At 34.2% G+C, this 17,700-nt stretch overlaps 1 protein-coding gene across 4 annotated transcripts; it reads right to left on the bottom strand.

The window, feature by feature from the left end:
* Positions 1 to 823: 823 nt before the first annotated feature.
* On the bottom strand, positions 824 to 16,296 carry eif3ja (eukaryotic translation initiation factor 3, subunit Ja). 4 transcript variants are annotated; one of them, XM_077211230.1, is made up of 8 exons: positions 16,034 to 16,296; positions 15,807 to 15,895; positions 15,231 to 15,279; positions 14,804 to 14,901; positions 13,991 to 14,105; positions 13,755 to 13,919; positions 13,605 to 13,678; positions 824 to 1,975 (listed from the first exon to the last, which is right to left on the bottom strand). In XM_077211230.1, exons 1-8 carry the CDS (start codon positions 16,053 to 16,055, stop codon positions 1,844 to 1,846), a joined length of 744 nt encoding a protein of 247 aa, XP_077067345.1. In that variant the 5' UTR covers positions 16,056 to 16,296; the 3' UTR covers positions 824 to 1,843. The 4 variants fall into 4 exon arrangements, with proteins under 4 accessions (XP_077067345.1, XP_077067344.1, XP_077067347.1 ...); XM_077211229.1 differs by having other exon boundaries at positions 14,804 to 14,899; positions 15,226 to 15,279; positions 16,034 to 16,178; XM_077211232.1 differs by having other exon boundaries at positions 15,651 to 15,895; positions 16,034 to 16,079.
* Between the last annotated feature and the right edge of the window lie 1,404 nt (positions 16,297 to 17,700).

Genomic DNA, 17,700 nt, shown 5'->3' with positions numbered 1-17,700 from the left:
CTAATCCATATGAATTGAGCGGTTTAGTCCAAATTTTCTGAAAGAGACCCAACCGCTTTATATGAAGAACAGATTTAATTTACGCTTTCACATGTAAACATTGATCAGCGAACGTAAACAGAAGCTCAACCGAACCTGCTCCAAGGGCACGCACACACCTGATTGGTTCTTGCGGAAGCTCAACGTACTGCTTAACACGAGAATATGCTTGAGCATGTTTCTCTTCAGAAAATTTGGAGTAAACCGCTCAATTCATATGGATTAGTTTTACGATCTCTTTATGTAGTTTTTTTTTTTTTTTTTTTTTGCATAGACTGCCAATAGAGGGACAGAAATCTCAGATTTCAGAGATCATACTTGTGTTCCGAAGATTAACAAAAGACTTACAAGTTTGAAAAGACAGGGAGAGTAAATTATGAAAATTTTGATTTTGGGTGAACTATTCCTTTAACTTGTTACAGCTAGCAGGACACTTGGCTTACTATTTTTGCCTTTTTTATCATCACATATTTTAGTAATCATAATTTGAATGTCATAACGTTTTGGTTTAGACCTAGTAGTGCCTAAACAAAATATAATAGGAACCTCAATTTTCGTGACACCAACTTCAAATATGGAACATAACTTGGTAAGACATACATTTTAACAAATTCAATGTACAGGATGAATCATTCACAATAGGATCTATACGGTGGATTTTCATTTCATGCTTGAAGCCTGATCAACAGGATTCTGTAAATTACCAAATAATTGTTTCATCCCTCAGCAAAGTATTTCCAATGGTTATAGATATAGACAAAGCAAAAAAAGACAGAAAAACGGATGAATTATAAGCAACTTTTATTAAATTAGATCTTTATAAAACAGTGCAGAGTCCTATTATCGGCTTTGATCGTAAGTCTCTTTAGAGCATGTCTACCACACTTAAAGTTGTCAAGAAAATGGAAAGCCAAACAACACCTGAAAAGACCCTACATCAACTTTCAGTCCCTTATTCATCATCAGCAGAAGAATCACACTCATTCTTTGCTGGCATGGTTGAGGTCAATTGAGCAACTGCATAACGTGCTGCAATGAAAACAAGTTATATTTGTAATTATTCGCATATTTTTCTCTGCGATAATTGAGGTAATCCTAATAATGCTGCAATGTATCTTCAAAACGGTTCATTTAGAGTGATACTTTTGCTCTTAGACTTTACATGGAATGCAATACGAGCTACAAACGAAAAGGCATTATTTTCAATGTATTATGCTTACAATAGGTATGCTACACTCTAGATTTACTTATCTAAACGATTGAGCTCACTATCGTCTATAAACAAAAAAAAATGAATCGTTTGATTGTAGACATGATTTATGAACCATGTGACTACTTGGATATCACTTCAGGTTGTATAGGTTGTCTTAATCGGCCTGGTTTGCAAAAGGAACATCCCATTCAACAAGGATAACGCCCGAGGCGAATCGAACGACATGGAGATCAATACAGAAAGAAATTTGCATAGAATGTCATTTATTTCCAAGTAGAAGTTACCGAACAATAACACTCTGTTCATAAAATCCTGGACTGTCACGATTAATTGATCACATTTGCAAGGAGGAGTCCGTTTTATCGGTTTTTATTCCGACAAACATTGACCTAAATTCACAACAGAGAAAAATACCTCAGTTAATTCATTCTCTGCATAAACCTCTATGAGGAGAGAGTGTGCATTGCGTGGGATGGCGTTCAGAGTTTTCTAGCATGATTCTGGTAAGTGGGCCTGACTGTGGTATAAGGTCATGCTGTTAAGGTGTATGGTTCAGAAACCAGCAAAAGTTATCAATGGGTTAAGCCTTGGTCACATGAAATCCTCGTAGTCTTGTGCATAACCGCCATCAAACTCCCCGTAGTCTGCCAGATCATCTTTCAGCTTGGCTTTAAAACCTCCTCCTGGTATAACTCCCTTCTTTTTCTTTTTACCTTTGTTTGCCTATTGAATAAAAAAAAAAAAACCATATTTATGACTGAATTTTTGTTGATCAAAAAACAAAGAACAATCACTCACTTCCCTAAAAAAAACCTTTTGTAACTTTAAAAAGGATTAATCCATTTTTCATGGCTGGTAAGAAATATTTATTTTAATTGCCATTGGCAGGTGTGACAAAAAGTTAGTTTTAGGCCCAGTGTGTGTGTGTGTGTGTGTGTGTATACATGTATATATATACACACATATATATATATATATATATATACACACACACACATATATATATATATATATATACATATATAAGGGATGGGCATTTCAAGCAAAAATAATATTCGAAGATCGCTGGGTATTATTCAATTATTATTTGAAAATCGCACCGCTCCCCCACATGCACACACACATGCATGTATAGGCTACATACTAGAGCATGTGAGCAAAGCGGAGCGGTGTGATGCTTAAATATAGTGGTCGACCGATATGGGTTTTTTGATGGCCGATGCCGATATCTTAGAGAGCAGGGTGGCCGATGGCCGTATAAAGCCTATATATATATATATATATATATATATATATATATATATATATATATATATATATATATATATACATACATACACACACACACTTTATAAATCAATATTTAATAAATTTTATAAATTTAATACATATTTAAATATCTTTAACCCTTGTGCATCCTTATGGACATTTTTGTCCTTTTCAGTTTTGTTTTTTTGATAACTTTGTCTGTGTTAATGCTAACTGCATGAAATTTGCTGCAGGTGTGTATTTTTATTGGAATTTTAATATTTCACCTTCATTTCCTTTAAAAAATCTATTTTGCACTAGGTACAAAAAATACTCCCACTCAGCGCCTTTTGGACAAAAATGTCCCCATTGAAACCCATTAAAACTGCGATTTTTAATCCCAGTGCCATTCAACTATAAAATGATGCAATCTTTCTTAACAGGCTTTCATTCTGTTGGCAAGGCTTCAAAATTTACATTTTTACTATTTTTTATCAGATTGTGCCATTTTTTCAGGTTTGGCATATAAAGCAAATGATCACTTTATTGTTGTTTTCTGCTGTTTTCGGCTTATGCATATTATAGAGCCAATTAGATAAATTATGAAGCTATAATTGTGTGGGTGTGTTGGTATGGATGTCAGAGTGTGGTTTGTATGTGTGTACTGAAAGTTTTAGGTGTGTGTGTGGGTTTTCTTTCTTTCAGTTTGAAAGAAAGAAATTATATTGTACTGGAAATCACAAATCCCACCACATGTAAATGAGTCATACCCTTGGCAGAGTCACAGATCCTGCCATGTGAAAACTGAAAAGGTCAAAAAGTTTCTGAGCTTTGAGGATTTTTTTCATTCAAACACATTTCTTATTACTTGCTTGCACCTTTTCATTTGTTATTGTTTTTTTACAAAGATAAAAGGTGAGCTTGACTTTGATGTAGAAGTTTAGAAGCTCCACAACACATTGTTTTTGTTTTCACAGAAAATGGTGATTGTTTTGTCTGGAAGATTTTCGTTGACACAAGTGCTCTCACAGCCAAACCTATAACATATCCAAGGTTGTAATATTTAAAGAAAAAAAAATCTGCTTAGCATTTAGTATATGGAATATTTTTATTATTATTATAATTTTTATAAAAAAAACAAGTGGCATTATGTAAAGAAACCAGCGTTTAAAGGGTTAAAATTCTGAAAATTAATGACTGTTTGGTAATTATGATTAGAACTGATGCTAGTAAAAAATCTAAGTCAGTGAAAGTGGAAAAAAATATTTATCTATAATATTTTTATGACACTTTTTTGACATGGAAATTTTTGTCCTTTATGGGCCTGAGTGGTAGTTTTGTTTTTTATCTGATACTGCATAAAAAATATGATTGCATCAAAATTAATATTGTTGTTAATTATTGACATATCCAAGGCTGTAATATTTAAAGAAAAAAAATCCTGCTTAGAATTTAGTATATAGAAAATTATTATTATTATTCTAATTTTTATAAACATCAACAGTGGCATTATGTAATGAAGCCGACGTTTAAAGGGTTAAAATTCTGAAAATTAATGACTGTTTGGTAATTATGATTAGAACTGATGCTAGTAAAAAATCTAAGCCAGTGAAAGTGTAAAAAAATATTAATCTATAATATTTTTATGACACTTTTTTGACATGGACATTTTTGTCCTTTATGGGCCTGAGTGGTAGTTTTGTTTTTTATCTGATACTGCATAAAAAATATGATTGCATCAAAATTAATATTGTTGTTAATTATTGACATATCCAAGGCTGTAATATTTAAAGAAAAAAAATCCTGCTTAGAATTTAGTATATAAAAAATTATTATTATTATTCTAATTTTTATAAACTTCAACAGTGGCATTATGTAAAGAAACCGACGTTTAAAGGGTTAAAATTCTGAAAATTAATGACTGTTTGGTAATTATGATTAGAACTGATGCTAGTAAAAAATCTAAGCCAGTGAAAGTGTAAAAAAATATTAATCTATAATATTTTTATGACACTTTTTTGACATGGACATTTTTGTCCTTTATGGGCCTGAGTGGTAGTTTTGTTTTTTATCTGATACTGCATAAAAAATATGATTGCATCAAAATTAATATTGTTGTTAATTATTGACATATCCAAGGCTGTAATATTTAAAGAAAAAAAATCCTGCTTAGAATTTAGTATATAGAAAATTATTATTATTATTCTAATTTTTATAAACATCAACAGTGGCATTATGTAAAGAAACCGACGTTAAAAGGGTTAAAATTCTGAAAATTAATGACTGTTTGGTAATTATGATTAGAACTGATGCTAGTAAAAAATCTAAGCCAGTGAAAGTGTAAAAAAATATTAATCTATAATATTTTTATGACACTTTTTTGACATGGACATTTTTGTCCTTTATGGGCCTGAGTGGTAGTTTTGTTTTTTATCTGATACTGCATAAAAAATATGATTGCATCAAAATTAATATTGTTGTTAATTATTGACATATCCAAGGCTGTAATATTTAAAGAAAAAAAATCCTGCTTAGAATTTAGTATATAGAAAATTATTATTATTATTCTAATTTTTATAAACATCAACAGTGGCATTATGTAAAGAAACCGACGTTTAAAGGGTTAAAATTCTGAAAATTAATGACTGTTTGGTAATTATGATTAGAACTGATGCTAGTAAAAAATCTAAGTCAGTGAAAGTGTAAAAAAATATTAATCTATAATATTTTTATGACACTTTTTTGACATGGACATTTTTGTCCTTTATGGGCCTGAGTGGTAGTTTTTTTTTAAATCTGATACTGCATAAAACATATTAATGCATCAAAATTAATGTTGTTTTTAATGATTGACATATCCAAGGCTGTAATAATCAAAGAAAAAAAATTCTGCTTAGCATTTAGTAAATTGAAAATAATTACTATTTTTCTTTTTTTCATAAAAAAACAACAGTGGCATTATGTAAACAAACCCACATTTTAAGGGTTAAAATTCTGAAAATTAATGAATGTTTGGTCATTATGATTAGAGCTGATGCTGGTTAAAAAATTGATGTCAGTGAAAGTGGAAAAAAATATAAATCTATAATATTTTTATGACAGTTTTTGGATACGGACATTTTTGTCCTCTATGTACCTATGAGTAACTTTTTTTAATTGATGCACAAGGGTTAAAATAAACATGCTTAGGCCCTATACTTTAGATGGCAACTTCTTGAATCTGCAATCCTATTACAGAATTTTTCACAAATAAATTAATTGTTTAAAAATATATGAATATGTGAATAAAAAGGAAGTAAACACTGTAACAGGGCACTCAGTAATCTTGTAATTAATCAGTAATCACTGATAATCATATTTTTTCAAATAAAGACTTTTTTTTTTACTTTGACTTTTGACACGGTAACGCTAATTTTACATACAGCATGAATATGACACAGTGGGCCACTGGATATAGCACAGCATATTATAAAATGAAGGATTTAAAGTGTTTCGATCGTCTACTGTGAAGCTGATCTTCTGTTCGCATTCACTCACTGCGCACGGATCGTCACTCGCAGGAACACGTTTATGCAGGCTACAAATGCACACTTCACAAGATATCACAGCTGGATTCGATTAAATCTGCAAGGTTTGTGAAATGAAATGTTTATTAGATATTCATAGATTTGTTTAAATTATGTAGATGCGCATTTGCTGAATGTTGACGGTAAATGAGAAAGTATTTTAGGCTGATTGTTTGCCTTTTCGGTTACAAATAATATAAAAGCAAACGTATTACTTTTTCGCATACCATTTACTTTCTTTGACCAGTTCTGTAGCCACCGGTTCTGTCTAACAAAGTATTAGATCTGACTGACAGAGATCGTAAACTAATGAAGACGGAGAATGTGAGTGAGCACTGTGTGATCAAGCGCTGCCGTTCTCTTCTGGTGCTGGTGTTCTCAGCGCCGCCCGTCAAAATAAAAGTCCCGCTTCCAATACATCAGCCAATCAGAAAAACTTATCGGCCGATGCCGATATTTTAAAAAAGCCAAATATCGGCCGATATATCGGTCGACCACTACTTAAATATAACTTAAACATAGGCCTACATTTCATATTTACATTTAAATAATGTGTTATATTTTTTTTAATATTTTATCTATGTAGATTATATTGAAAGGGAAAAGCATGTGCTGAGTAAGATAGGATCATAAGATGCCCAATATATATCAGGAGACATTCGGAATGGATCAGACATGATTTTGACCAATTCATTAAGTTTTGTTTTGTTTTTCATTAAGCATAGTTTTCAATGTTTCATCAACCAATTGCCTGGATTTAATAAATAAGCAAATATGGCCGAAAATATAATCAGGACATGGAGGCGCCGGCACGTGAACTGGAGCTTGTCTCAAATGAACCGAAACTCAGCGCATAAGCTACTTGCCTCACAGACCTGAGAAATATATATACGGATAAATATATGATATATATAATATATAAATGTCTACCTTTAAACAAAACCATTCAAAAATTGAAAACTAATTTGTATGAAGTGTGCACTTTATCTCTGCAGCCAACACTGACACAGAAAACACTAGTTTATTAATAAACAATTAAAATGTAATGAATAATCATTACTTTTGCCTTAGTCGTTAGCTTTAGTCGTGCACGGGCAGCCCTACTTATTTCACATATTTTCTAACCAGCACGTCACAAAGGGCATTCTGAGCGAGCGGCGCTGAGTCTTCATAAAGGCGCCCTCCGCTCTGGAGGAAATATCATCACTCTGATCAGTGATCACATGCTCTGGTGTGAGACAATGTGTATCATCTTCTGTTGTCTGACGTCTTTTAGATCCGTGATTGGCATCGCCACCCTCTGGTTACATGAACGCGTCACCACCGCATCAGAACCGAAAACATGTGGATTTTTTTAGGGGTGACCCCGAATAGTCGAAGATTCGATGCATCGATAGGAGGAGCCTGATTCGACTACCAATCTCAAGGTCGAATCTTCGCAGAGATTATATAAGGGTGCTCAATGTCTGATTTCACATAGAACTACCGGGTTTCTGTCAATACGTTAATATAGGAGCCTATTATGATAATGCTGTAAATTCAAATGTGCAACGGAAGAAGCTTTTAATAAATATTTTTAACACGCATGAATAAATCCAAACACCCCCGTGACAGATTTAGGTTTCACTTTCGATACGTGACAGAAAGAGGAGCGTTTTGGCGGCAGGGATTTAAATCTTTAAAAATGTCTGGGATAAGAAAATCTAAAGTGTGGATGCACACCATCAGAAAGGATATTTTCCCAGACTGGATTTAGCATCAGGAAAACCATGATCGCACTTCTGCAGGCCAACGTTAACAACTTGGTTTTCCTTTGGACATTCTAAAACGCTTAACGTGAAAAAATCTTTTAAAAGGCTCTTTTACATGGCTTAATGTATAGTCCATACTAGGGATGGGCATTTGATTAAATTTTCTTAGTCGATCGTCGGGAGAATTAACGATCGAGTATCGATTAATCATTAATATTTTTATATTCAAATTCATTATTTATTTAACTTTTTATAAATTAAAAATCCAATGAAAATACAAAAATACAGCGTGTTTTTCCTCGATTAGATCTTTATTACAAGATGATCAACTTGTGGCAGTAAAACTGGACTTCGGTTAGGCCAAACTTGAAGATATATGCGCTGCGGTGCTCGAAAGCAACGGAACCTGCAGCTGCGAGTTGGCGTTCTTAAAGACCCTCGTTTGTTCGAAAATAATAATAAAAAAAAAAAAATCATGTTAAACAATAATTTAACCAAAAACATAATAATACTTAGATCTGACAGGTTTTGTCAAAATGTAACTCAAAACTATCCAAGAACGGAGTCGAGAAAGAGGGTGAGAGAGATTAGCCTACCTACTGTAACAATCAATTAGGCTAGGCTACTTAACAAAGCCTCATAAAAAATCACTAGTAACTCACATACAACTTCTACACCAGTCTACAGATTTTTGTTGAGAAAGATAAGCATGTTGATGACATGATCTGGGGTCAGATGCGACCGCAACCTGACCCTCAAGCCTCGTTTACACTTTCGCCTGGCTCTGCAGCGCGAGTCTCCGCAGACTGCGCGCACACCTCCCCAAAAAGACGAGCCATTTATACTCGACGCGCTCGCCTGTGAAACACCGAATACCGCAATGACGTCATTTTTTGCGGCACTCACCTTCACGCTCGTGCGGACGCGTCGAGTGTAAACAAGACTTCAGTCCGGCCGCTGAAAACACCCGCTCTGAGGGGACTGACGTTGCCGGGATGCACAGGTACCTCCGCGCTAACTTGACCAGCCCGGGGAACACGTTCACTTTCCACTCACACTACGCAACGCAGGAGCATTAGTTTAATGATAATCGGTAACAAATTAACGTGATCGACGAAATTCTTAATGATCAATAATCGATCGTCGATTAATCATGCCCATCCCTAGTACATACCTCATTAAGGAAACCATACTATGTGCAGATAAGCAGATGAACCCAGAATATGAACGCAACATGTTCCTCCTATACTTAGTCACGTAAAGCGTTTTCTATATAATACCGGTTTTCAATGGGAGGAAAATTAACTGTTTAATTAAACACATTGCGTTCATATTCTGGTTTCATCTGCTTTTCTGTAGGCTATACAGTATGCTTTATTAATAAGGTGTGTATAGAATTTGATCTTTTAATATGACCGTCTTAGGACATTAAGCCGTTAAACGTTTTTCATGTTAAGCGTTTTAGAATGTATTTTATCCGCGCACACAATTTGAAAAGACTCAAATGAACACAGAGACACAGACAGAGTGAAAGACTAGATTTTTTCTCTCTCGATCAGGTAGGGGTACAAGTGATTTCAAAAAATTTCAGCCGGTTCTAATTAGATTTTTGGATGCTGTGAACATGTTTAGATAAACTGTCACTCGAGTTCAGCGTTTATTGTTGTTTCTGCAGTTAAAAAGACAAAGTTGACAATTCTGGCTATACTTTCGATGTTTTAATAATTTCTTTATTTTAATTTTATTTATTGATGACTCAGGGTTATCTAATTTAACTATTTGTGGCTTGTGTTTTGAATATATGTTCCCCTGCACTTTAGGCACTTTGCACACATTTGTTCTGCATCTTGTGACTTGATTCGTTTTGTATTTTTATTTTTTAGAAAGGTATATTCTGTTCTAATTTAATTCTGTAAATTAATTGTTGATTATTTTTCGGTGCATCGATGTTTCGCTCTGTACTTGGAGCCTGCTGGCACAGGCAATTTAGCCGATTTAATTTGATTTGCATGTAAAATGCAAATCCTGTCTGCAGTGATTTATGTTATTTCTTAGTTTTATTGTTCCGAATGTTTTTCTACATTTTCTTCTATATCTTTGTGTGTTGTTCTGTACATCGCGGCTTTAAAATGTTAAAGCCCCACCCCCTCCCCAACCCCACACATGATTCGACTATAGGGAAGACTTGACGATTCTGATTCGACTATGAAAATCCTTAGTCGGGGACACCCCTAGATTTTTTTAAAGACAATAATCGCACAACCTATTCGATATTCTATAATAAAATCAAATATTCAAAAATCATCACTCATCCCTAATATATATATATAAAACTTTATCTTTAATAACTTGAGATTGAGGCCAAATTGCCCACATAGCTACTACAGCTACAATAAACTTCATAACCTGCAAGTTGATGAAACCAATAGGATGCACTTACTGCCTCAGATGCCGTTCTAATGACGGACAAAACACTTGAAGAAAATTTGCTGCTCAAAAACCTCCATTTGAGCTTGATTTTGGTGAAAACATAAATACTATACATTAGAGCCCGACCGATATGGATTTTTGGGGGCCGATGCCGATACCGATATTAGGGAGTAAAAAAAGCCTGATACCGATATATCGGCCGATATTATTTATGTCTATATTATAATACAGTAGCAATATTATTTATGTGTATTATAGTACAGTATACCAGTCAAAAGTTTGGACACTTTCCTATTGGTGTGTACAAACTTTTGATGGGTACTTTACACAGTAGCTATAAACAGAATAAATATATTTTATAAACACGTTTTGCAATGATCACTCAAATGTGGTAATCAAACACTTGTGTGACACAGATATGTAATGGAGGCAGGGGGAATGATAGAATGAGAATTATACAGCTGAGCTGTAACCAAACTAGTTTGCATTGCATGTTATATTATATTATATTATATTCTAAATACTGTTGCATAATCTTCACTAACGACGACTTTGTCTTTTAATTTAGTCATAACTTGTATCAATAAATATATAAAAAGTGTCACTGACAAAACCTTATTATCTTCTATTTTTACTCTTAATTCCTCTAATCTCTACCAGTGGAGGAAGAACTCAGATCTTTTTACTAAAGTAAAATGAATAATATCATAATGAAAACGTTTTTAATTACATATGTACAGTACTTTTATACTATTTTAAATAATTAGTAAGCAAAATGTACTAAACGTGAAACTAGGCTACTCTTAATGCAAAATGGCCCTATATAAAGTGTTATAATTATATACATTTTTGGAATATTGCTTGATGTTGTAACGTAGCGTTATCAGGCAGAATGAGCTTTAACACTGTGTCTACACCGGACGCGGCCGTTACTGCTCGCGTCGCAACAGCTGTTTACCCGAGACAAAGCAGAATAAGTTTACTGTCGGAGATCGCTCGCGCCACGCATTTTAATCAATGTTTCATCAACCAATTGCCTTAATAAATAAGAAGAAGGCCTAAATATAGCAGACAATATAATCAGGACTTCTCAGCTGCGCGCTTGCAATAGTCACAAGCTCACACAATACGTGACAGAGGCTTGTAGCAGAGAAATCAATTCTGTGAATTACACTGCGCAAATCACAAGTAGGCTACTACCCACCGGATGAAGAAGGGTTGGCTCTCAGTCTCCACAGGCTACATAAAATATTCATTTTATTTTATTTTTCGTGTTCGCATTTATGAGGAAAAAACAATGTTACAGACGCGACAGTTCAGCACTACGGACGTGAGCGCTCTGAAAGCGGCACTAATGCTTTGAAACTTTCACATAGACATCAAACAGAAAGCACAAAACCTTTCGTTTCAAAGTGAATTTCGTTTTGTATTAATTGTATCTTAATTTTAATCAATGTTTCATCAGCCATTTGCCTGGATTTAATTTATAAGAAGTAAATTTAGCAGACGATAGATAATCTCGACACGGAGGCGCCTGCGGGTGAACTGGAGCTCGTCTCATGAACCGAAACTCAGCGTATAGACCTGAGAATTGAAATATATCTATATTGAAATGTCTACTTTTAAACAGAACAATTCAAAACGAAAGACAGACAGACTCATGTAATCGTATGAAATGTGCATTTCTCTCTGGCGCGCGCTCACTGAAGATCGCGAGTCAGCATCGTCAACTTCATCTTTGGCTGACACTGACTGAAAACACTTGTTTATTAATAAACAATTAAAATGTCTCCTTGCTATATTTGTTGTATTCATAATCATTATTTTTGCCAGTTCTTGTGACAGCTTTTAGGTGCTTTATTGGCAGCGCCACCCTTACATGAATCACCGTACCCGCATTTTTTAAAATATTCATTTATCGGCCATTATAAATGCCGATACCGATAGTTAGGAAAATGCCTAAAATCGGCCGATAATATCGGCCCGCCGATATATCGGTCGGGCTCTACTATACATACAAGGTTTCCACTCGACAGCGTGTGCGAGAGTGAGTAAGTGTGTGTGTGTATACATATATACAGGGCCTGAATTTCGTTTTGGAAAATAGGGGGGTAATCCCCCTTTAGGTCATTCTTATGGGGGGGATTTTTTTAGACAATTTAAAAAAAAATACGTTTAGCTAAATGTTTGCTCACTCATTGTATGTGTGTTTTTACAATGGGGTCATTTTTTTAGTTTACACAACAAAAGGAAGCTTGATTTCAATCTTTGAATTACATTGAAAAAAGTAGCACAAATAAATACATGAAATAAACAGAAAAGTCTAACACTAGTATTCAGAAATGCTAGAAATGAAAAAAATAACACTGAATAGTCTTTTAGTCCTGTATAATTTGAATACATAGGCTATTAATCCTGATTCCTTACAATTAATGCTATCTTTTGTTGTTTTATATACAATAATGACAGACACATTATAGGCTACTCTCACTTTAAGAGCTAGTGCACGGATCCAACGTTCACATGTTGCGTGTAAAGCGCAGTCCGCGCCACTTTCTCCTCTTTTAAAAAGGGCTCCCTGTTGCTTAGCAATCATGAGCCACGTTCTACATGAAGACGAAGACGTTTCAGCAAAGGATGAACGCGCAAAAGACGTAACGTGGACGGCCCATACTGTTTTCATTTTAGTGTCACATTCATTTTCTTTTTGTATTATTTTTTTAAGACATAACCGATTGTGTTTGAGAGGATATTCCCCAAGACCGGAATTTAGACAATGTTGTGTGCTTTTGACCGTTAAAGCGCTATAATTCGCGAAAAAGAACTCAGTTTTGTTACTCACGAGCTGTTTGTTATGCGGTTTAAAATCGCTTGAATGTTTAAATAGGTAAGACTTAAAAAGACACAAATTATAAACAATAGTGACGATGCAATGGCCCGATTGTGCAAGTGACATTTCCATCAAATGTCCCGACTCCTGAAACGCGAGAGTCTAGAATCCCCGCCTGCAGCTGCAGCGCGATTGGCTCGCCTTGTGCAACCTATTTTGAGAGACAGAGAAGACGCGGCATTGGCAGAATCAATCACGCTGTTTGTGAAATTGCGTCTCGCATAAAGTTTTAAAATGACTGATTTGATCTTATAATCTGTTAGGTTAAATTTACTCATAGGCCTACATGCTAGATTGAATGAATGTTTGCGGGAATTTCCCGCATTATAAACGCAAGACCTGCAGGAATGATTAAAATGATGCGCAATACCCGCACCTAAATACGAGCCCTGATATATATATATATATATATATATATATAAAAAGAGTTTAGTTAGTTAATGTTTGGAATTAAATGAATTTCATACCTTTTCTTGCTTCTGCTTTTCACTTAGTAACACTGTCAGTGAGTTGCTAATTTTCTTCAAGTCATCAACTTCCACTGCAAAACCGATTTGAATCATACGTGATTTACATTGAGAATAAATGAAGAACTATCAAAAATGGGGCATACTTACATGAAAGACACAGGTCCCTAAACAGCGTCTCTAAAAAGCTGGAATAGTGTATAGACTTCTCATAGGGAGATATTTTTTCTTTTAGCAACCGCTCAAACTCTGTGAAGTCTTCTTTTGAAGAGGGACTCATCGCATCAATTCCTGCAACATTATTTGATACTACACCTACAAAAGAGATTAAAAGTTAAAAATTCAAAATGTAAAAATGTGGATATGTATATACTGAAAGCACTTACCGAATGCCTCTTTTGCTAGTTCTAAGTCTGAATCCTCCTGTAGTTTTTTCACTCTAAGTTTTTCTGCCTGCTCCTCTTCTGGTGTGAGTTCTGTGCTTTCTTTTGATGACTCTAACTGTTAAAAAAATTACAGTTAAGCTTAGTGAAAGTCTTAATATATCCTTCAATCAAACTTTGCTATTAATAAAGGTACAAGTTAACATAGTATATATACATTTATCTACACTACTGTTAAAAAATTTCGGGGTCATTACGATCTTTTTATAGTTATTAGATAAAATTACAGTAAAAACAGTAATATTGTGAAATATTATTTCAATTTAAAACAAGTGCTTTCTATTTTATTACATTTATTCAGCATGCTCCAGTGTCACATGATCCAAATTATTTTAATATGATGATTTGATGCTCAAGAAACATTTCTTCTTATCAATGTTGAAAACTGTTGTGCTGCTTAATATTTTAGTGGAAACCGTGATGTATTTTTTTCAAGATTCTTTGATGAATAGAAAGTTCAAAGGAAAAGATTTTATTTGAAATACGAATATTCTGAAACACCATAAATGTCTTTGTCACTTGATGATTAAATGCATTAACATACTACACATATTATATAATTTTTTTTAAATCGTACCTCAAACTTTTTAATAGTAGCGTATGCATATAAGAAAAATGGGACAGTTACAAAAAGCTGTACATAAAAAAGCTGACAGTGTCACAATGTAAATAAAATATTAAACTAGTTAAAAAAAATGTATTCATAACTTTTTACTGAAAAAATTAAACATGAAAAACTGCCATGTCTTAACTTACTTGTTTTTTGAGCTCCTCTTGTTTTTTTCTTTCTAAATTTTCCTTTTCTTTTATCTTTTCACTGAGTTTCTTCTTTTCTGTAGGTTTAGCCTCAGCCTCTATATATGAAAAATACACAATTGAAACTCAAACTTTAACTTTCCACCTTCAAGTACAGTTGAAACCTTATAACTTCTTTGAAGAATGTGCATGATTTTCAAAAGTTTTAAACATTTTTGTAATTCTCTTATAATTATGTAGTTTAAATAGCACCAGATTCATTGACAATGAACGAGAAATCTACACTAAAAATGTATGTCACAACTATACAAGTTGACTGCTATAATCAATTACAAGAGATAAAGATACATAGGCTTAAATATTTTATCCTAAACGTTGACAGTTCGCCAAATACACATTTATTCATTTCATATCACTGTAACGTTACCTGACTTTTTTTCCTCCTTTTCTTCCTCTTCATCATCATCCCAATTATCCTACATGAGATAAAAATGCATTTCAAACCACAAATTTAAACCGGTCATGGTGGTAGGTAGCATAAAATTATGACTAGCTGGAGATCTTTCCTTCCACATCAGTAAGCTCAATCTATCCTCTTTATGAAAGCTGGCTATTTTGAAACAGTATGATCAATTTAAGATAAGCAACAGATGACACTGATGTTCTGCTGTGAAAAGGCTAAGTTACAGTAATTAATTACTTACTGTAAGCAAAGACATTCCTTTAGCATGAAATTAGTAATCATAGTTACTATAATTTCACTTACTAACTTAAGACTAACAGTTATGTCTTTAAGCAGGTGAATGCCAATGCTGCTAATACTAACTGGACACATATTTAGACTCACCATCACCACGCTGTTTTGACACTGTTGAGTTAGCAAGAGTAGCTAGCTTGAGTTAGCTGACTGTAACTTCTTGATAGATTAAGACTTTTTTCATTGTTAGAGAAATAATCACACGATTCTGATTTGTGAACGACAAACAAAGCATCCGTTACTAACTTTCACGTCGTCGTCTTCATCCTCGCCCTCCCATTTGTCAAGAACTGCCGCGTTTTTGATGGGCGCCTCGGGCTCGAAACTATCGGCATCTGGAAAATTACAGCGTTTAGACATATTACTTAGTGACAGCCGTTCTTTAAGGCGACAATTTATAAGAGAAAACATATTAATAAGAATTCGTACGGACAGAAAGGAAAAATAACGATGAAGTTTACACAAATTCTCACCCCAAGAATCGGCGTCCGCCATGATGTCAGTGTCGCTGAGGGGAACGAGGGTGTGAAGCTGAACGCACTGCGCGAAGACTTCAAGACCTTTCAAAATAAAAGCCTATTTTTAGCCCGTGTGTTCCCTTTGAGGCCATCTATGCTAATTTACGTTGAAAATGAACATTTAGCCGATATATACACATTTAAAGTTTACAGTCTCTCGCTACTAGAAAAAGGAACAAATTATTGATGACTCATCCTGCACTACGCTCATTTTGTCTAGTCAGATTCTCTCTAGAACAGCCATTTGTTGGTGTCTGAAACCATAGACCTTATTCACAGCAGCGCCATCTTTGGTTTTTAACGGGGATGAAAGCAAGGCTGTGAGCATACACATCTCTTCAGTGGGTTGTAGGCTACTGTTGTTTAATGTGTTTTTGGATTGCTCTGCTGATAAAAAACTGCAAAAAATATATTTCCAAAAAATTTCAGTAGACAAAAAAAATGTATTCTGAGTGATCTAGGATTTTTACAGCAGACCCCATTGAAAGCCCGGTAAGTCTATCCATAGCCTCGCTTTCACACCTGTTATGGCGCTGCTCTGAATTAGAGCTGCAACTAAAGATAATTTTGATAATCGATTAATCGGACGATTATTTTTTCGATTAATCGATTAATCGGATATAAATTAAATTAGATTTTTTTTTTATTATAACTAAATAAAACCGTAAATCAGGGTATTTATGTGTAAAAGTGTACTTTAAAAAGTGCAAAAGACGCACATTGAGTTTTACTAATATCAATATTTGCATTGTTTTTAATGATAATTGCTGATGGCAAGTTGACAAACATGATTATTGTTAAAAAAATGATATCCAACATATTATGTTTTAACACAATTTTTGTTAAAACAAATTTACACAGACATGTTGTTCAGATGTGAATATCTGAACTAAAAACAAACTAAAAACATCTAAAATATATAATTCATTTAATTTTTATTTAAAATTAATTATATATAAGGAATATAAGGATAAAGAATATAATATATATTATATATAATATATAAAAGAATAATATAAGGATAAATTGATTAAATAAATATAGAAAGACTGAAAACAATTGTGTGAACGTAGAGCCGCAGTAGATCGCGTTTGAAAAACAATTAAAACTTAGTAGACAAATGCTATAAAAAGAGAACGGAATGGAGGTAACGTTACCCAGCAAGCTAACAGGCTTGAGTAAAGGACAGGAGAAATTATGCATTAGTGCACAAGCATTCGCTGAAAACCACTGAGTACAGTGACTAAAAAACAATATTTTACTGCTGCTGTTATTAACTGCCTTTATATTTAGTGCTTCGCTTTGTAAAGACCGTTTTAATTTAACCTATTTCTGCGGTAGCGCTATTTTAATCCATCACTTACGTTGCGAGCGAACTGATTGCGCAACCTGATGCTCGAGACAAAATACAGACATCCCAAGATCCCGGAAGTCCCGGGAGTCTCCCGCATATTGATTGCGGCTCCCTGATGCCCGCGAATTAGTTCAAACTCCCGAAATCTAGAGCGCGCAAGCAAGAGCGCGCATGCGAGACTGCTCCAAACCGTGTAGCGCGCGCGCTCGGCAGAGCGCCTGAGGGAGAGAGACCTTGCGTGTGTGTGCGTACCAGTAAACGCTCCCCG

This window comes from Siphateles boraxobius, unplaced genomic scaffold (genome assembly GCF_051911475.1).
Source record: "Siphateles boraxobius isolate OS27281-9 unplaced genomic scaffold, OSU_SipBor_1 65, whole genome shotgun sequence".
NCBI classification, from domain to species: Eukaryota; Metazoa; Chordata; class Actinopteri; order Cypriniformes; family Leuciscidae; genus Siphateles; species Siphateles boraxobius.
Note: the sequence above shows the minus strand (reverse complement) of the source record. Positions and strands in the feature narration are given on the sequence as shown.

What these genes read in the sequence shown, in the direction of transcription:
- eif3ja (XM_077211229.1), bottom strand. Translation starts at nt 16,055, where the DNA reads ATGGCGGACGCCGATTCTTGGG. An exon ending in AGGAAAAAAAGTCAGGTAAC is followed by an intron (nt 14,900 to 15,225) that starts GTTACAGTGATA and finishes TCATATATAGAG; the next exon opens with GCTGAGGCTAAACCTACAGA. An exon ending in AAAAGCAGAAGCAAGAAAAG is followed by an intron (nt 1,976 to 13,604) that starts GTATGAAATTCA and finishes TTTATTCAATAG; the next exon opens with GCAAACAAAGGTAAAAAGAA.